The sequence below is a fragment of the Trichosurus vulpecula genome, chromosome 1, assembly GCF_011100635.1.
Source record: "Trichosurus vulpecula isolate mTriVul1 chromosome 1, mTriVul1.pri, whole genome shotgun sequence".
NCBI classification, from domain to species: Eukaryota; Metazoa; Chordata; class Mammalia; order Diprotodontia; family Phalangeridae; genus Trichosurus; species Trichosurus vulpecula.
In genome coordinates, this window is record NC_050573.1 from 475,962,307 (window position 1) to 475,984,320 (window position 22,014).

The following is a 22,014-nucleotide window of genomic DNA, read 5'->3' on the forward strand; positions in this document are numbered from 1 at the left end:
CAAGAAGTGCTTAGAAAAGTGAGAGAAAACCAGAAAAATATTGCTTTGCTAATGAACACACAAAGTGGAATTACAAAAAGTAGGAACTTTTCAATATAGAAATTTGTGCCCTAAGTGACCCCATTGATTTCAGTCTGGCTTGTCTTCTGGTATGTACCTGCTAGTCAGCACCTAGCATTAATCAATCTGTTTGGAGAGGCTGCCAGCCTGCAGGCATGAACTCTGATCCCATTCCCTACCAGAGAATCAGCACATAGCAACATGGGCTTTCATCCCATCCCCTTTAGCCTCATTTCCCTATGACGTGGCAATACAGGAGGAGCTGAAGCCCAATGGCCCATCATTCTTTAGAAATATGCATCTTCCTGAATAGTAAACTTGTTTCTGAGATAATACGAGCCCATCCCCTTTTAAAAAACCTGTACATATCAGGATTTATCTTGCCTGTATTAGAAAAGCTGTCTTTAAAGAGCAGCTGGAAAAAAATAAATAAATAAAAAGCAGTTGGCAGTTTGACACCCCTGCTGTTCTTTGTGGCCATCCCACCAAGGTGTTTTCACCCAGGTGTTTTTAAATAAACTCCTTTTAATTTTCTCTACATGAGTTTTCCTTCTTTCATCAAGGTAAACAAAGACTTTCTTTTAACATTAAAAAAATTCAACTTTTAGGAAGACAGCAAATATGGGAGGAATAAAAGCTTTTAATTAATGGTGCTTCACTTTTGAAAGAAACCTCTAACTACTGCTAAATGACCTGCAACACACCATAAGAACAAAAGTCTAAAGCAATAGCTCTGTTCTTAAATACGTATTAGGACAATGCAAAAATCCAACGAAGATTTTTTTAAAAATCATGCTGCTTTATTTGATACGGCCACATTTAATGACAGATCCCACTAAAGGAACAGATAACAAGAATTCATGTCAATTGAGCCTTTAAGGAGGGTGTGTTGTTTATTTGTTTTCAGTCAAGTCAGACTCTTGGCAACCCCATCTGGGGTTTTCTTGGTAAAGATAGTAGAGTGGTTTGTCATTGCCCTCTCCAACTCATTTTACACATGAAGAAACTGAGGCAAACAAGGTAAATGACTTGCCCGGGGTGACATAGCTAGCAAGTGCCTGAGGCCAAATTTGAACTCAGGTTTTCCAGACTCCAGGCCTGGCACTGTGCCACCTAGCTGCCCAAGGAGAAAGCCTTGGCTAATTGACAAGTTTTTGTATTGCAGGGTTACCTCAAGGATTAGTACTGGGTGGGGAATACAACCTTTACAGTCACCTTGAATAACAACATACATTAATTTACACTGAAGTTTATAAGGTACTTTCTTCACACACACACTCATACACACACATTCAGGGAACTATCATAAGCAAAACAAACTCATGTCATATAGTAAGAGTGTGAAAGGGGGATATAAAGGAAAGAAATAATGAAAACCTGAGGTGTGGGAATGGCAAGGGGAAAAGAAAAGAGGCAATAAGACAAAACAAGTAGCTTCAATTAGAAATCACTAATGTTAAACAAACTATAATCTTTCAACAACCTCTTGTAAGAAGGGGAGTAAGGGCAGGGTGGAGGCAAAGAGGAAAAAGTACAAGAGAATTAGATGGGGAGAAATACCCAACTAACAATCATTACTGTGAATGTGAATGAGACGAACTCATCATAAAATGGAAAAGGACAAGAAATGCACTAGAAGGAAGAATCCAAAAATACATTATATACAGGAAACATCCTTGAAACATAAAGGTTCACGTAGAAATTAAAAAGGAACTGGAGTAAAATCAATCATGCCGAAGGTGAGCTCAAAAACCCTGAGGTAGCAATCATGATTTCAGACAACACAAAGTAAAAAAGAGTAGATAAAGAGATAAGCAAAGAAAAGATGTTAAAGGAACAATAGAAAAGAATATCAATACTTAACAAATATCTATACTAAATCTCATAGCATCTAAATACTTAAAGGAAAAATTAATCAAAAGTTAAATCAAATTGCAGGGAGAAATAGTAAACTATTTTAGTGGGGAAACTCAATATATACCTTTCAAACTGAGACAAATCTAACAAAAAGATAAACAAGAAAAAGAACATGAATAGAATAAATTAGATGTTAGATCTCTGATTATTACTGAATGATATTAGAATTTAAGCTCCCTACAAATATTATTTCATTTTTTGTACTTATATCTCCAGTGCATAGCATAGTCCCTGACACACAGCAGATGCTTAAAAGATTGTTGGTTTGTTGATGGGGACAAAAGGAGTTTACATATTTTTTCAGCTGGGCATAGCAATTTACCAATACTAACAATCCACTAGGACATAAAAATTTAACAAACACAGAAAAGAAAATATATAAACACAATTTCCTTTTTTGGCCACAATGCAACAAATTATATTCAGTAAAGGGCCTTTAAAGAAAGGATAAAAACTAATTAGAGATTAAATAATTTAACCTTAAAGAAATGGTGAGTCAAAGATAAATCATGAAAAAGATGTAAAATTTCCTCTGAGAAAATAACAGTAATGAAATAATATACCAAATGGAGCTGAAGTAATCCTTAGTGAAAAAATTTTCTGTTACTAAATACTAATTAACAAAAGACAGAAATAACAGACTAATGAACTGGACATGCAAGTAAGAAAACTAACAAAACATCAATTAAAAATCCCCAATAAAACACCAAATAGAAATTCTGAAATGGCAATAACAGATTAACAAATCTAGAAGAAAACCGCAGTGAATTGATAAATAAAACTACAAGATTAAAAAAAGAAATAACACAGCTAAACTGTTGACCAGTCTGATTGAAAACAGAGAAAGTAAAACCAAATTGTATAAAAAATGAGAATTCATAAAAAATGAAGGTAAAATAAAAGAAACTATTAGAAATGGCAAACCACATCTTTGCCAAGAAAACCCCAAAGGGGTTATGAAGAGTCAGACATGACTGTACAACGACAACATTAGAAACCTTTTTGTCCAAATATATGACAATAAAATTGGTGACTTTGATAGAATGGATGAATATTTAAAAATACATAAAATATTCATGTGACAAGACCAATATTGTTGTTAGCAAGGTTTTCCCCATAGACTCCTCTCCCCATTGGTCCAGATGTAAGTCAAGACAATCCCTTGACACAGTAAATCACCACCCCCAGCACTGCTGTACAGATCATACTCAGACACAGGGTGGGGTGATCAGGAGACATCAACAGAAGCCAATTCCCACTATGTCCTTGTTGCATATCCTTGCTATGTTAGAACTAACTTAACTTTTTTTTGCTTAGTGCATTTTGTCTCATTATCAAACCTAAACCAAAAAAGTACTGGTGACAAATCTGCCACTAAAATTTGGTGTATTTGGTAACTGAGATGAAATATCATTGTCACTCAAATCATGACTGAATTGGAAGAAGAGTACTGTAAGTCTGGAGGGTGAGGCCATCAGAAGAATCAAAAGAGCCCTTTTAAGACATCCTCTCAATGGATAGGAGCTGGCTCCTGCTCACATCAAGCTTGTAGCTCAGTGGGTGTTGGGAGAAGCTTCAAGAGAGGATAAAGCATGATGTCCAGAATACCCTTATTGTTGGTAACTATTCTGCAGAGACTAGACTGTCAGCATAATAAGACTGCAAGAGAACTTGACCATTGCATTCAGAAACTAGAGCCAAAGTTCTCTGGTTTTAGCAACTGTTCAATGAAAGCTGAGGGGCAAATAACAGCAGCTGCAAAAATAGAGATCTTTCTTGACAAGGCTGAAGACTGACAAGTCACAGATAAGAGACCAGAATACACTCTCCAACCCAGAGGTTCCAGTTTTGATGCATCATGCTGAGATCAAAGAAATCAGACAGAAGAATGAGAATGGAAATGAGTAAGAAACTTAGAAACTTCAAAAGGTGATTTAAAAAAAAAAAAAGACTAACTCTCCTGGGAGAGTGGTTTATTCCACTGAGGAAATATAAGGTCAGTTGGCCTTCACCACCAAGGAACTGGGTAGGTTGAGTAAGAAGTTCAAGCCTGATAAATTATTAGAGCCAATGTTGAGACCTTCTCTGCAGCTGAGCTCCAGAGATTTAGTGAGCTCTCTGAGGACTTATTATTATAGTCAGAAAAATCAGATATAAGCTCCAAATGAAGATAACCATCTTCCCCCTTGCCTCCATTTTTAGGTGACTGAGATGAATTATTCAGACCTGGTCCCATAAAGGTGAATTCCCATTGTAGCTAGTTACCTGATGGTGATCTTCAAGAGAGGGCATGAAATACTTAAAGGAAATGAGTTGAGAGATTAGATCTACACACACATTCACAGAGCTTCATAAACTGTATGACTGGCCTGCCTTGGGCACTTAAATCCTACTTTCTGGGCATAGTCTCCTACAGAATGCCTTCAGATTTTAGCTCTAGGTTTCCCCTAGCACACAGCTAACCATGCAAGCGTAGGCTAAGCAACTGGCGAAATTTAAACAGTAAACTGAGGCAGCTGTGACTTGTGCAAATATTGCTAACCACACAGGATAATTCAGTTCCAAGACAGCAGAGACCCTTCAGTCCTACCCAAGCCTAATGCCTTCTCTAAAGCCCTAGTCCCATTTGCATCATTCAAGGGAGGTTACAGAGGAGAGGCCACGGAGGAATTCTGGGCTCTCAAGATGCAATGTCTGTGCAGGCCCTTTCAGCTACATCTCTACATGTTATGTGGGCAAGAGTGAATGGAAACTCTTACAGTCACCCAAACCATACTACATAGTTAAGAACAAATAAGATAAAGTGGGAGTTGGGGAAAGAGAGAGTAAAAGATATTTCTTCTCTAGTGAGGAAGATGAAGAAAAGTGTTAAAACAAATTTGTTTAAATTTTGTTAAAAACAATTCTCTTTACAACAACTGTGTGGCCTGTGAGGAAGGCAGGTGGCATCTAAGCAGGACTGCAAGGAGCTGAGCAAAGTCATTACACCCAACACTACAGGTGGTCTAGATCTCATCAATGTTACATTCCAGGTAGCCCAGGCTCAGGGTAAAGTGTATGGTGTTATGGGCAACAGTAAGAGCAGCATGCCATCACTTAGGAAGAAGTCCAATAATGTTTTCTTTGAAATAGAATCCTGTTTTTTCCAATTACATGTAAAGTTAGTTTTCGAAATTCATTTTTTATAAAGTTTTGAGTTCTAAATTTTTTTCTCCCTCCCTCCCAACCCCCTCCCCAAGACAGCAAGCAATCTGATATAGGTTATACATGTGCGATCATGTAAACACATTTCCATATTAGTCAGGTTGTGAAAGAAGAAACAGAACAGAAGGGAAAAGCCATGAGGATAAAAAAAAAGTGAAAATAGTATGCTTTGATCTGCATTCAGACTCCACAATTCTTTTTCTGGATGTGGATAGTATTTTCCATCCTAAGTCTTTTGGAATTGTCTTAGCTTACTCCATTGCTGAGAAGAGCTAAGTCTATCGAAGTTGGTCAATGCACAGTGTTGCTGTTACCGTGTACGATGTTCTCCTGGTTCTGTTCACTTCACTCAGCATCGGTTCATGAATTTTCTCTAGAGGTCTATCATATCTAACTTCTCTAAAATGCTATTCACCTCCTTAACTTCTTTCTTGTTTATTTTGTGGTTAGATTTATCTAACTCCGAGAGGGAGAGGTTGAGGTCCCCACTAGTATAGTTTTGCTGTCCATTTTTTCCTGTAACTGGCTTAACTTCTCCTCTAAGAATATGGATGCTATACCACTTGGTGCATATATCTTTAGTATTGATATTACAACAACAAAACAAGAAGTAGGCTATTTAAATAATTGAACAGTAAGTCAAAAAATATTTATTAAGTGCTTACTATGTGCTAAACAATGGGGATTTAAAAGGGGGGGCACAAAAAGCAATCCCTTGCTCAAAAAAATATATTCTAATGGGGAAGACAAAATGTAAATAAATAGCTAGGTGCATAGAAGATAAATACAGAGAAGGCAAAGGTAATTATAAAGAAGATATTATTCTAATTAAATTAGAAAGAGGCATGCAGTAGTAGCTAGAGGGTGAGAGGACTGGGAACGGTCTTCTAGAGCAGGGGAGGATGTGAGCTGGGTCTGTAAGGAAGGTAAGGAAACTAAGAGGCAAAGGTGAAGGAGAAGAGCATTCTAGGCATGGGGGACAGCAATATTAAAGGCAAAACATCAGGAAATGAAGAACTGAAAGTAAGCCATTATAAGTCAGAGAGAGGAGGAAAATGTAAGATGGCTAGAAAAGATAGAAAATGTCACAAAGCACTTTAAGAGCCAAAGAGATTATTGTACATTTTATCCTGGAGTTAATAGACATCCATGGAGCTCACCAAGCAGGAAGACCAGTTATACCTACGGTTTAGGGGGAAAAAATGATCTTTGCATCTTCTAGAAGAATGAAATTGAGTATCAAGAGATTTGCGGCAGGGGAGAGCCCAGATGGCAGAGCAAAAGCAGGGACTCACCTGAGCTCTAACAAATTTCCCTCTAAACAATGTCAAAATAATGCCTCCCAACAAATTCTGAAGTGGCAGAAACAACAAAAGGACAGAGTGAAAAAATTTTCTGGCCCAAGGCAACCTAGAAAATCAGCAAGAAAGGCCTGTCTCACTGGGGTAAGACTGGAATGCTGTCTAGCCCAGCAGGCCACGCCCTGGCAAGCCATTGGGAAGGGAGAACCTAGGAATGACTTATTATTAGACTACCTGAAAACCATGATTAGAAAAAGAGCCTAGACATCATACTGCAAGAAATTATCAAGGAAAACCGCCTTGAAATCACAGAACCAGAAGGTAAAAGAAACTGAATGAAATCACCAATTATTTCCTGAAAGAGGTCCCAAAACGAAAACTCTCAAGAATATTATGACTAAATTACAGCACTCCCCAGTCAAGGAGAAAATATTGCAAACAAACAGAAAAAAAAAATTCAAATATTAAAAAGCCACAGTCTGCATAACACAAGATTTAGCAGCTTCTTTATTATTGCTTGGAGCTTGGAATATGATATTCCAGAGGGCAAAGGAGCTAGGATTTCAACCAAGAATCAAATTACAACCCAGCCACACTGAGTATAATCCTTCAAGGGGAAAAAAAAATGATATTTAATGAAATTGAGGACTTTCAAGCATTCCTCATAAAAAGACTAGAGCTGAAAATCTGATTTTCAAATATAAAATTCAAGAGAAGTATAAAAAGGTAAACAGGCAAGAGAAATCATAAGGAATCAATAAGGTGAAACTGTTTACATTCTTATATGGGAAAATGATCCTTGTAATTCCTAAGAACTTTATCATTACTAGGGCAATTAGAAGGAGTGTACATAGACAGAAGACCTAGGTGAATTGACTATGATGGAATGCTATTAAAAAAAATTAAGGGAAAAAAATTAAGAGAAAGGGATGAACTGGGAGAAGAGAAAAGGGAGAGGTAAAATGGAGTAAATTATCTCACATAAAAGAGGCATGAGGAAGCTTTTACAGTGGAGGGGTGTTTCAACAATCCGGCTAGCAGCTGTTGTGAGGGTGAAAAACCAACACAAGCCCAACAACAAGAATGACACCAGCACGCTGCCAAAGCTCAGGTTCTTTTGATCTGCTTTACTAAGGAAAGCAACATTAAGGGGTTGACAAGCTTACTTTAATTCAGCATACAAATACTACTCACTTAGTTCAGGGGAAAAAGCCAGCACGCTGAACTTCGGGGCAAATACAAACAAATTACAAACATCAACAGACAGACCTTATCTGATTCAAATCCCAATACATAGTTACCAGAGTTTAACAAAGTCCCAACATCAGGGTTTACAAGCTGGAGGGCTCTTAGCTACAGCTGCCTCCACATCAGCTCTTACCACCATGAGTGAGAGCCCTGCGCAAACAGCTCTGTCTTCTCTTCTTATAGCATTTCAGATGTCATCAAACGTCATCTGAATGACCAGAACTTAGGCTCCTATGATTGGCTCTTGAGTTAGCACCTCCCCTTAGTACCCTGGGAGCTTCACACCCACATAAGCTTAGCACCTAATAGGGGTTTGGGCCTGGGGCTTAGCACCTAGTAAGACTCAATGAAATACACTGAATTACTCAAAGGAAACAAAAGCCAAACTCTTCAAGGGCACTTGGTTGAACTGAGTGCTAAGAGCCCATTTTGCTTACCAACACAAGGGGAAAATGAGGGGATGGTAAGCAACGCTTGAACTCTTATCAGACCTAGCATACACACTCTGTTGGGTACAGAAGTCTATCTTACCCCACAAAGAAGTAGGAGAGGAGGGGGATATGCGAAGGAGGGGGTAAGGTATATTGGGGAAGGCAGTGGTCAGAAGCAAAATACTTTTGAGAAGTGGCAGGGTGAAGGTGGTAGGGTAGAGAGGGAGGGAGGAGAGAGAGAGAGTCAGAGGAGGGAAGGCTAACAGGGAGGAAAGTAGGATGGAGAGAAATACACAATTAGTAATCATACGAGTGAATGTGCATGGGACAAACTCACCCGTAAAACGGAAGCAGACAGCAGAGTGAATTAAAAACCGGAATCCTACAATATGTTGTTTACAAAAAAAATGTGTTTGTCCTTTGTTTTCAAAGAGGACCATGACATCAGTAAAATGATGACATGACTTGCAGTTGACTTTGATTTGAGTGAGGGAGGGCTGTGCATGGTCACCAGCTTCACTTTCTCCTCCAGAGCCATATGGGTCCAGTGAACTGATATTCCTCAGGAGGACTGGAGATGAAGCAGGATGCAATGGGAGACCCTGACCCTTTCAGGCCAAGGCCTTTTCAGGTTCTCACTTTGAGTGTGGTAATGCCCATTCAGTGAATAGGCCTCTTTAAGAAGTGAGTCAAGGGATGGCCCCTTTAATTATAAAAAAGAAAAAAAATCAAACTGGGAGAGGAAGACTCTCAGGGTTGCTAGTCAAAGAGAAACAGTTACCATTGACAGTCATTTTGATCCAGGAGGACCCAAAATAGAGCCATCAAGTGGAGCTTGGGCAGGGACCCTATTGTGGTCAATCTATGGTTTTCAGAGTGAAATGGGTGAGGAAAGAAAGCCAGACAGACAAAAAGACAAAGAAAGAAAAGAAAAAAAGGAAGGAAGGAAGGAAGGAAGGAAGGAAGGAAGGAAGGAAGGAAGGAAGGAAGGAAGGAAGAAAGATAGAAATCGAGCCAGTAAAACCCAAGTTGACTGGGGGAGTTTTCAGCCATCAAAATTTACCTTCCTTTGGAGAGAAGGAGAGGGAGAGGATGAGCTAAGTTACCCAACTGGCTGGGTCTCTATTCGGGCAGCTCTGACTACTCACAGGTTGTGTTTGTCTGTTTTGGAAGAGGACCATGACATCAGGAAAATGATAACACGACCTACAGTTGACTTTGATTTGAGTGAGGGAGGGCTGTGCAAGGTCACCAGCCTCACTTTCTGTTCCAGAGCCATCTGGGTCCAGTGGTCTGATACATTACTCAGGACTATTAGAGATGTCATGGTCCTCTTCAAAAATGAAAAACAAACACACCCTATGAGTAGTCAGAGGGGCCTGAATGGGGAACCAGCCAGTTGGGTAACTCAGCCCATCCTTTCCCTCTCTTTCTCTTCTCCAAATGAAGGTAAATTTTGATGGCTGGAAGCTCCCCAGTCAACTTGGGATTTACTGGCTAGATTTCTGCCTTCCTGTCTTTCCCTTTCTCTCTTTCTCTTTTCCTTCCTTCCTTCCTTCCTTCTAAAAAAATACACTTGATGCAGAAAGACGTACAGAGAGTAAAGGTAAAGGGAAGGAGAAGAATATATTACACTTCAGATGAAGTAAAAAAAAAATAGAGATAGCAATCTCAGATAAAGCAAAAGCAAAAACAGATCTAAAAAAGATAAGCAGAGAAATGGCATTTTGCTAAAAGGTGCCACAGAAAATGAAGTAATATTAAAACTAAATATATATGCATCAAACAGTATAGCAACCAAATTAGTAAAGGAAAAGCTAAATGAATTACAAGAGGAAATAGAGAATAAAACAATGCAAGTGGGGGACATCAACTTTCCACTCTCAGAACTAGATAAACCTAATGATAAAAAAAAAACAGGAAAGAAGTTAAGGAGATGAATAGAATTTTAAGAAAGTTAGATATAATAGACCTCTGGAGAAAACTGAATAGAAATAGAAAGGAATATACTTTTTTTCTCAGCGGTACATGGCACCTATACAAAAAACTGACCATGTGTTAGGGAATTGAAACCCTACAACCAAATACAGAAAAGCAAAAATATTAAATACATGCTTCTCAGATCATAATGTAACAAAAATTACAATCAATAAAGGGCTATAAAAAGATTAAAAATTAATTGGAAACTAAATAATCTAATCCTAAAGAATGAGTGCATCAAAGAACAAATTATAGAAATAATCAATGATTACATTAAAGAGAATGACAACAATGAGATGACAACCAAAATGTATGGGATGCACTTAAAGCAGCACATAGGGGGAAATTTTATATCTCTAAATGCTTACATCAATAAAATAGAGACAGAGCAGATCAATGAATTGGACATGATACTAAAAAAAAACTAGAAAAAGAACAAATTAAAAATCCCAAATTAAATGCCACATTGGAAATCCCATAAATCAAAGGAGAGATTAATAAAAATGTGAATAAGAAAACCATTGAAATAAAACTAGAAGCTGGTTTTAGGGGGGGAGGGGGAAGCAATAAAATAGATAAGCCATTGGTTAATTTGATGAAAAAAATTAAGAAGAAAACCAAATTATCAAAAATGGAAAGAGTGAATTCACCACTAATGGAAAAGAAATTAAAGTAATTATGAGGAGCTATTTTGCCCAATTACATGCCAATATAGCTCACAATCTAAGTGAAAAAGATGAATATTTATAAAAATGTAAATTGCCCAGATTAACAGAAAAGGAAATAGAAAGCTTAAATAACCGGATCTTAGAAAAATAAATTGAACAAGCCATCAATGAGCTCCCTAAGAAAAAATCTCCAGGGCCAGATGCATTGACAAGTGAATTCTACCAAACATTTAAAGAACAATTAATTCCAATACTATATAAAATATCTGGGAAAATAGGCAAAGAAAAAGGCTATTAAATTCCTTTTCTGACACAAATATGGTGCCGATAACTAAACCAGCAAGAGTAAAAACAGAGAAAGAAAACTAGAGACCAATTTCCTTAATGAATATTGATGAAAAAATTTAAATAAATTATTAACAAGGAGATTATAGCAATATATCACAAAAATCACATACTATGACCAGTTGGGATTTTTACCAGGAATGCAGGGCTGGTTCAACATTAGGAAAAGTATCAGCATAATCCACCATGTCAATAACAAAACCAACAAAAATTGTATTATTATATAATTGCAGAAAAAGCTTTTGACAAAATATGATACTCATTCCATTAAAAACTCTAGTAAGTATAAAAATAAATGGAGTTTTCCTTAAAATAATGAGTATTTATCTAAAACCAACAGCAAATATTATCTGTAATGGGGATAAACTAGAAGCCCTCCCAATAAGATCAGGGGAGAAGTGAGGATGTCCGTTATCACTACTATGTTCAATATTGTACTAGAAATGCTCACTATCACAATAAGAGAAGAAAAAGAAATTGAATGAATTAGAATAGTCAATGGGGAAACAAAACAATCATTCTTTGCAGACAATATGATGGTATGCTTAGAGAACCCTAGAGAACTGTAATTGTAAAAAAAAACCAAACCCAAAACTAGTTGAAATAATTAACAACTTCAGCAAAATTGCAGAATATAAAATAAGCCCATATAAATCATCGGCATGTCTACATATCACCAAATGAGAAATTAATTCTTGATCCTATATGTCATATTTTATTTTATCCTGTAACTATATTCTATTTTCTACATAAAAAGCCTGGGCCTCTTTACTGTATCTGAGAAAAGAAGAAGGTTATGTGTGCTAAAGTTCAGCCTTTCTGAAGTTAGATATCAAAATTTAAGATTTCCCACAATGACTGCCAGTTAAAGAAAAACTATGTTCTCAATACTCTCATAAAACATTATCTCAGCATTTCCTTCAAGGTTTGTGAGGTATCTTTGAGAAGCTAGGATGAGCTTGTACCTGAGTTTGTCCAATCTTCAACAATTAAGGTCATCTTGTCTAACTCCCCAGCTGCCAGCATGTCTGACCTTAACAGTAACTTCAGGATGCAGCTAGAACCCATGAAATTCATGAAAGCATTTCTTAGAAAGAGAGTTGGTTTTAATTCCCACCTGGGAGCTAAGCCTGCTTTCTTTGATGAGAGATCATAATCTCTCACCTCTGCTATGTTGGCCTACATGATTTTTGTTCTGTTCTTTATTCTATGCTTATAAAAATGTATTGCATCCTCAATTCAGGGTCTTTTGGCCAGAACTGGGCCATTTGACCCATCCTTTATTATCAGGTGGCAGGCTTTTGTTAATAAATGATATCTTGCTTAAATAATTGCCTCAGTTTACACTTCTGTTGAATTTCATTCGCAACACAGCAAAGTCCAGCAGGAAGAGACAGATAGAGAAATTCCATTTAAAATAACCATAGATAATATAAAATACCTGGGAGCTTACTGTGCCAATACAAACCCAGGAACTATGTGAACACAATTATAAAACACTTTTCACCCAAATAAAGTCAGATCTAACAACTGGAAAAAATTAGCCAAGCTAATATAATAAAAATGACAATTCTATATAGGTAGTGCCATACCAATCAAATTACCAAAAATTACATCATAGGGCCAGAAAAAATAATAAAATTCATCTGGAAGAACAAAAGGTCAAGAATATCAAGGGAACCAAGGGAAAAACCATGAAAGAAGGTAGTTTAAGCTGTGCCAGATCTCAAACTGTATTACAAAACTGGTACTGGCTAAGAAATAGAGTGGTGGATCAGGGGAATAGATTAGGTACATAATATACAGTAGTACTAATAGTAGTAGATTACTAGAGTAATCTAGTGCTTGAGAAAACCAAAGATCTAAATTTTGGGACACAAACTCACTATTTGACAAAAACTGCTGGGACAACTGGAAAGCAGTTTGCAGAAACTAGGTATACATCACCATCTCACACCATACACTGAGATAAGGTCAAAATAAGAACATGATTTAGACATAAAAGGGTGATCCAATAAGCAAATTAGGGGAGCATGGAATAGTTTACCTGTCAGCTCTATGGATAAAGGAAGAATTTATGACCAAACAAGAGATAAAGAGCATTACAAGATGTAAAATGGAAAACTGTGATTATGTTAAATTAAAAAGGTTTTGCACAAACAATAGCAATGTAGCCAAGATTAGAAGTAAAGCAGAAAACTGGGTGACATTTTTTTACAGTGTTTCCCTGATAAAGGCCTCATTTTTCAAATATATATATAGAACTGAGTCAAATTTATAAGAATAAAAATCATCCCCCAGTTGATAAATGGTCAAAGAATATGAACAGGCAGTTTTCATTTTCAGATGAAAAAAATTAAAGCTATCTATAGTTATAGTTAGAATGCTCTAAATCAGTACTGATTAGAGAAATGAAAATTAAAACAACCCTGAGGTACCACCTCATACCCATCACATTGACTAATGATAGGAAAAAAAAAAAGATAAATGCTGGAGGGGATGTGGGAAAATTTCTACACTAATGCACTCTTGGTGGACTTGTGAACTGATCCAACCATTCTGGAGGGTACTATAGCCAAAGGGCTATAAAACTGTGCATACCTTTTGACACAGCAATACCATTACTAAGTCTGTATCCCAAAGAGATTAAAAAGAAAAGAAAAAGGATCTATTTGTACAAAAGTATTTATAGCAGCTCTTTTCATGGTGGCAAAGAATTGGAAATTGAGGGGATGCCCATCAACTGGTGAATGCTGAACAAGTTTTGGTATATGATTTTGATGGAATACTACCATGCTATAAGAAATAATGAGCAAGATGCTTTCAGAAAAAACCTGGAAGACTTATGAACTGATGCAAAGTGAAGTGAGCAGAACCAAAAGAACATTGCAGACAGTAACAGCAATATTGCATGATAATCAACTGTGAATGACTTAGTCTCAGCAATCCCAAAGGGCTCTTGATAAAAAAAAAAATGATACCTACCTGAAGAGAAGTGATGGAATCAAAGCATACTTTTTTAAACTTTATTTTCCTTGTTTTTTTTTCTTTCACAACCTGACTAATATGAAAATGTTTGCATGATTGCACATGTCTAACCCATACCAAATTGCTTGCCTTCTCAATGTGGGGGGAGGGGAAGGAGAGAGGGAGAGAATTTGGAACTCAAAAAATTAATAATTAATATTCTTTAAAAAAAGAATATTAAAATTTTATACATGTAATTGTGAAAAAAATTTAAGATTTTTTTAAAAAGAGATTTGAGGCAAGTAGACCAAACAGGCAGCTATTGCAATAGTCCAAGAGAGAGCTAATGAGGGCCTGAACCGCACAGTTTCTATTCGAGTGAGGGGAATATAAGATGTTGTTAAAGTAGAAACATCAAGACTGAAAACAATAACAAGAAACAATGAGGGCAGATGTGTCAGCATTTGTTAGTTCAGGCTCAATGTTAGGATGAAATGAAGAATTCATAGGTCATTGGATAGTTAAAAAAAATCTTTACTTAGCTCTAATATAACAAGAGTATTCAAAGAAGAAACAGGTGCAATAGCTTTGTCTCCTATTAGGGAAAAACCAGCCCTCACCATTTTGGGAGGGGGAAGAGGAAGAAGAGAAAGTCTGTAGATATTTATTGGTCTTATCAGAGTGTGAGAGGAAGAAGTCAGGGATGGTACCCAAATTATGGGCCTGGGTGATTGGGAAGACGGTGGCACCCTAGAGAGTGGCAGGGAAGTTCAGAAGGGTTTGCAGGGAAAAATAGCAAGTTCTGTTTTGGAAACATTAAATTTAAAACAGCTACATGACAACTACTTTAAGACATCAAAGCTGGCAGCTGGAGGTGTGAATGCAGCTCAGTAGAAAGATGAGGGCTGAATATATAGTTCTAAGTATTATCTGTATAGAGATTTTAATCCATGGAACCCGAGATCACCTAATAAGATAGTATAGAGAAAGAAGGGGGCCCAGGACAAAGCCTTGGGAGACATCTATTGTTAGAGGACATGACATGTATGAAGAAACAGCAAAGGAAACTGAGAAAGGGCAGCTGGTGAGATAGAAAGGGAACTAGATGAGATTAGTGTCACAAAAACCCAGAGAAGAGAGAGTATTCAGAAGGAAAAGGGGATCTATAATATCAAAAGCTGAAGGCATGTCAAAAGGTAGTGGTGAGGGGCGGAGCCAAGATGGCAGCTGGAAAGCAGGGACTTGCCTGAGCTCCCTGCCAGGTCCCTCCAAAAACCTATAAAAATGGCTCTGAACAAATTCTAGAACTGCAGAACCCACAAAATAGCAGAGGGAAGCAGGGATCCAGCCCAGGGTAGCCTGGATGGTCACTGGATGAGGTCTATCGAGCACAGAGCCGAGGGGAGCAGAGCTCAGCGTGGGCGGCAGCAGGACCAACCAGACCGGAAGCCCGGCAGAACAAGCCCTACCACCCTGAATCGTGAGCTGTGGCAGTTACCAGACTTCTCAACCCACAAACACCAAAGACAACAGAGAAGGTTAGTGGGAAAAGCTTCGGGGGACAGAGTGAAAAGAGTTCACGGTTCAGGGGCAGTGCAGGTGGTACAGCTACAGAACTACAGCTGCAGTTACTTCTGGCTCCAGGCCCACCTGGTGGGAGGAATTAAGTGGCAGATCAGAGCAGGAGTGCAGAGCCTGCTGAAGATTTGCATCAGGTCCAGGTTGGCAGTTCTTGGGGAAGGAGGGGTGCTGGTGTGGCAGAGCTGGCTGTATAGAAATATCTCTGAAATCAACGGCGGCGCACCCCCTCGAGCTTGGAACAAAGTACTCTTTCCTCTACAAGCAGTCATACCCTGACAAAAAACTCAAGGGTCAAGTAGGTTGACTGGGAACATGGCCAGGCAGTGAAAATGGACTCAGATTCAGTCTTAGACTTTGGGATCTTTCTTTGGTGACAAAGAAGACCAAAACATACAGCCAGAAGAAGTCAACAAAGTCAAAGAGCCTACATCAAAAGCCTCCAAGAAAAACATGAACTGGTCTCAGGCCATGGAAGACCTCAAAAAGAATTTGGAAAAGCAAGTTAGACAAGTAGAGGAAAAATTGAGAAGAGAAATGAGAAGGATGCGAGAAAACCATGAAAAACAAGTCAATGACTTGCTAAAGGAGACCCAAAAAAATACTGAAAAAAAAAATTAAGAAAAGGTGGTGGTGAGTGGGAAGAATCAAGACCAGATGGATTTGTACATGAGTTCTATCAACATTCAAAGAACAATTAATTCCAATGTTACATATGCTATTCCCAAAAAAAGAAAAAGGATCCTCCTTGTTGTAGGCATTGCTCTAAATCCTATTAGTTCAGGTTCAACATCGGGATGAAATGGGGCACTTGAGTCACTGAATATTTAAGATAAGAAAAGAGAGACAATCAGAATCATGTGGTTCGACACAAGTAAAAGCTAATGGCTGTCTAGCATGATATCAGGCAAATAGTATTGGACTAGGCATTAGGAGAATTATTTTCTAATCTGAACTTTACCACTAAGATGTGACCTTGACTGAGTCACTTCACCTCTCTTTACCTCATTTTCCCAATCTGTTAAAATAAGCAAGTATCCAAAGTTCGGATTCTATGTCTAGAGAAAATAGGAAAGGAAAACATGGTCATTAGAATATAAATATTTCCATTATGGGAAAGTCATAGAATATTGGAACTGGAAGGAATGTTCAAATTCATGCAATCCAATAAATTTCATTTTATATTTGAGGAAACATGTCCAATTGCCTTAACCATGGTCACACAAGTCAACACAGCAGAGATTAGAATATAGGCCTTCTAATTCCTAGTTTTGTTGTGTTGTTCCTGTATAATGTTCTACTGCAAGGCCTCCAGTAAAAAGCTTCTCAGAAGCTAAACTAGAGACTTCTGGCTAATAATATGGCTGTCAGAACAAAAAAAGCAGATTGTCGAGATGCCACATATTTACTCATATATAACCTTTTCTTCACAACAGGCCCAAAAAGGTCAAGAAATTCAATCAGAAATTACAGACTTCAATCACCCCAGAACTACACAAGCCATCATCTAGAAGCCTGAGGGCAAAAAAGAAAAGGAAGTTGCTAGTAAAGTCAGTGCAATTACAGGATAATCTCAAAGTGGGACCAGAGATTGGCTAGAGACAGATGTAGCCTGCAAAGCTCTGTACCTGAAGGAAGCAAGAACCAGACTCCCCTGAAAAAGCCCAAAGGTGGTCAGTAAGCCCCATGTTGGGGACTTTGGAAGTACCAGAGTAGCAAGTAGGGCAAGCAACCAATGTACTGCCAGTATATTCAGAGACAAGCCCAGGCAAGTGGTTCTAAAGTTCCGAGAAATGTACTGAAATGCCACAGAGAGACAGAAGATCCAGTACTCCCATCCTCAAAGATCTGGATGAAGGTAGAGCAGGGTTAACACAGGACCCCTATGACCCCAGGCAAGACCAAGCAAGACTGACCACCCTTCCCAAAAGCACACCCAAAGCCCCAATTTGGCAAGCTGGGAAGATGAATAAGTCTGAAAAAATACCATCAGCATAAAAAGAATTGCAAATCTAGAGATCCCCCAAGAAGGGGAGAATAACTCTCTATAACAACTTCAAACAGAGATTCTAAGGAAAAAAACAGACTTTCCAAAAGGACTACGCGAATACTGAGAAGAAAGGAATCAAGAGACTTAAAAAACAAAATAAAAGGTCTAGAGAAAAGAACTGAAAGGAAAATTTATAGTTTATTTTTTTAAACCTTTTTTTTGGAGGAGGGAAGGCAGAGCAATTGGGGTTAAGTGATTTGCCCAAGGTCACACAGCTAGTAAGTGTGTCAAGTATCTGAGGCTGAATTTGAACTCAGGTCCTCCTGACTCCAGGGCCACTGCTCTACTCACTGTGCCACCTAACTGCCCCAAATTTGTAGTTTATTAAGATAAAGTTGTAAACCTTATCCTAGAAATAGATTTTCTGGAAACTAGAATAAATCAAACAAAGATCAATGACTCCAGAAGACAGTAAGAAATACTCTGAGAAAATGATGATAAAAACAAAGCCTGTACTCTGTATTTCAAAAATGACAAATGAAAACTGCCTCGTGCCTATCAGAACCTGAGAATGAAGTAAAGACAGAAAGAATCTACTAATTATCTCCTGAAAGAAACTCCAAAAGGAAAAGCCCCAGAAATACCAGGGTCAAAATACAAAACTCATCAAAGAAAAACATACTGGTTGGTGGAGCTGTGAATCAGTACAACCAACTAGAAAGCAATGCTGGTAACTTTTGAGCCAGAAAAAAAGTCACCAAATACACCAAAATATTTATACAAGCTTTTTTTTTTTTTTGATAGCAAAGAACTAGAAACAAATCAGATATCCATCAAGTGGGTAACGGCTACACAAAATGTGGTACATGAATAAAATAGAACAGTGGTTGTCCTTTGTGTTCGAAGAGGACCAAAATGACATCACTATGTCCAGTCAAGGTACAGTGTGTCCAACTGATCGGGCCAATAACAGCTCAGAAGGCTCTACTACAGATCGGGAACAAATAATCCATTTAGAGCGGAGATGGCTTTAAATTGGCTCATCTCACATTTCTATGAAATAAAATATTCCTGTGCTATAAGCAATGATGAATATTTATGAATACAGTGAAGCATGGAAAGATTTACATGAACTGATGAAGAGTGAAGTAAGCAGAGAGAAGAAAGAAATATATAAAATATACAATTCAAAAAAGTAAGTGAAAAGAACAACCACAAAATAATCAAAAGAAAATGTTACAAAACTACAACGAACAAGCGTGGCTCCAAAGAAAAGATGTAAGACATCCTCTTCTTTCCCATCCCTTTGCAGAGGTAAGAGGTCTATTGGGTGTGGTACATTAAAAATATTTTCAGACATTTTTGTGCACTGATCAGTTTTGCTGATTTTTTTTCTTTTTTTTCCCCCTTTAAAATAGTATTTGTGATATGGAATGGCTTTCTAGGGGTGGGATTGGGAAAAGAAACTGGGGAAAATTTGATGTTAAAAAAACAACAAAAGACATGAATAAAAATTTGTTTTAGAAGGGAGGGAAGAAAAGAACAAAAAACTAGAATCTAGGGTAGTATCTTAGATTACCTCTTAAACAATTGGGAAATGGCTGAACAAAAGTGATACATGAATATAATGGAATATTCCTGGGCATGACCAAGGAGATGATCTCACAGTATTGTGAATAATATGAGGTGTAGTTAAAAAAAACTATCAGGATTAGCTAATACATATTAAAGTACTTAAAAAGAATAGGAAAAACCTATAAATTCAAAAGTTTTTCTAGTGGAATGTAAGTTTCTTGAGGTAGGGAGCTGTGCCTTTTTTATCTTTGCATATTCCTCTAGCACTATCCCAGTATTTTGCTTAAAAAAAATTAGTTATTGCAAAGGAATTTTGTGTATCTCAGCAACTTTTAATTGCTAAGAACACAACCATACAAAAAAAGTACATTTTAATAGTGTTCAATGTATGTTAAGCCAAGAAAACAATGTAACTTTTAAAAATGTCTGTGAAAGGAATTTTTGTTTTAAAGCAAAATAAGTATCCAGCGAATGTCTCGTGCATGTAGAACATAACCCAAAAAATCCCAACTGATTCTATGAAAGATCTTCCCAATGAAGTTTAATTAACATTTAAAGGGAACATCAAGGAGCCATGTGTACATTTCAAAATATTTAGTTAAAATGTATTTCTTGACCACTGGTACTTTATAAAGTGACAGTGGATGATCACTTTCACAATAAAACTATTTTTTATGACTGAAAAGTTAAGAAATTGATAACATGAATAAACACAAATGTGCTCTTCATTCTTTCCCCACCCCCACCCCCACTGATACTTCGTTGTTTTTTCAGGACTACTTAGCAGTGTTTGAATTACCATTTATCTATCAATGGTACATCCTCCAGCATTCACTTTCTCATAAATAGTCTCTCAAGGGGACTTGCTGAGGCATTAACCATAAAAATGTTTTGACATAAACATGGGGATAGTATTTTAGGGCATCATTCCAAGGTTGCCTAAAAGATTTTCAAAACGTCTAACTCAAAGACCCTGAAAGAAACTTGATAAGCTCCGAAATCTTTCAGATCAATAGAACATTATTTGATTTAGCAATTCACATATGAACTTTTTGGTCAGGATGCTCAAGTGATTACAGGGCAAGAGGAAGTTAATGGCAGGTAAAAAAGGCCACATAGCTCAGTTAAAGAAGTGCTGCTTTGGGGGCGGGGTAACACCTGAGCTCTAAATGCCTCCAAGATCTGAATTCCACATTTGTTTCATTTTCAACCTGAATGGCTAGTTTCTATTAATTACACAAAAAGAAAATAAAAGAGAAAAATATAAACCAAGTTTAAGATTTATATAGTTCTTAGGTATCAGAACATCTGTAGGTTATTCCAAGCTTTCCATTCTCTCCCCTTCTTCCACTCCCAGCCCCCGACTGCCAATAAGCAGGGCTTCAAAATAAAGCTATGACTAATGATTAATGCCAGGAAGCAAATTATATCTAATAACCCTTTTCCAAGTCTTAGACCCTTCCCTACCAATTAAAAAAAAAAAGCTATCTCACAGTTCTTGAGAAAAACATAGTGTGGTAACTACATACAATAACCAAATCCAGAGGGGACAACAGTTAATTTCCACATAAAAACTTGTATTAAGTTCAAAGATTTACAGAAAATTTTAAAAAGAGAGCTGTACACTGTATAGTACCTTTAAAAACCACTGCTATCCCACCTCTCGCCTACGCGGGCGGTAACGTTTATATGTCTACTTGGAAACACTGCTAAATGATAACTACAATTGTAACACAAACATGTGCACGCACGCTCACATGCATTTTGAAGTAAAGAAGTAGCAGAACTGTAAGCACACAAAGCACCAAAGTCCTGGCACACATTCCTTGGGCAAGGGTTATCGGCTATGGTTGCACCAAGGACACCTGAGGAGTTTGCATATTTAAGAGCAAAGGGAAAGCGGCGTGCCTTCCTGCACCCTTCTCCATAACACCACCCCGCTTTCTCCCGGGGTCTTACCTGGATCTGCAAGGGAACCAGGCGAACTTTGCAGCGTTCGCTCACCAGGAAGCCCTTGGGTAGGTCTACATACTGGCCCCACTCCTCGGCAAAAAGCTGCACCACAAATTTGCGGTGCATGTCTATCTGGTCGCCGTAAAGGCTCAGGAACTTCTGGATGAGCAGTTCGTGGCCCGCTCCGTGCGGCACGGTGGAGGGCCGGGCAAACACAGAGAAGCAGAAAAGCACTGGCACTGCACCCCCAGTAGACAGTGACCCTGGGGCGCCGCCGCCGCCACTGCCGCTGCTGGTGTGCAAGTGTGCAAGGGAAGCGGGCTCCGTTGCCGCCGCCATGTTCCTGGGCAGCTCCAGTGCACAGCTGAGCACGCTCTCTGTCGCTTCCTCTGTCTAAGGGAACAACACCGACGAACAGCTCCTCCTTTTCCTCTCGGTTTCTTGCCACCAGGAGAGGGCCCCAGTCCCCAGCAACCAGAGAGGAAAAGAAGAGGAGGAGTCCCTTTGCTGCTTCTCTCCTCCACCTTCTCTCTCTGACTCCCCCCCCCCATCCCCGCCCCCACCACAACTTGCTCAGGGTATGAGGTCTGGGGTGGGTGGCCAAGAAAGAGTTTCGCTGTGTGTCGTACTGCCCCACTTCTTGCTGAAGAATCCCCCAAATACTGGAACTGAATCCCCTCTTCCAGGCTTTATTCTGGATTTCTCCACTTCCACCTGTACAGCAGGGCTCATCTTCGCTGTTCTTTTCTTTTGCACAAAGGACACAGAAAGACTGCTTAGGACTATGGCTCTTGCCT

General features: G+C 38.3%; 1 protein-coding gene across 1 annotated transcript in view; it reads right to left on the bottom strand.

Moving 5' to 3' along the window:
• The window catches only part of ISOC1 (isochorismatase domain containing 1), a 49,792-nt gene extending 28,129 nt beyond the window's left edge, over nucleotides 1–21,663 (bottom strand). Inside the window, exon 1 of the mRNA XM_036742418.1 lies at nucleotides 21,224–21,663. Coding sequence (XP_036598313.1) covers nucleotides 21,224–21,556 — 333 coding nt within the window. The 5' untranslated portion in view covers nucleotides 21,557–21,663. The remainder of the gene's footprint in view (nucleotides 1–21,223) is intronic.
• Between the last annotated feature and the right edge of the window lie 351 nt (nucleotides 21,664–22,014).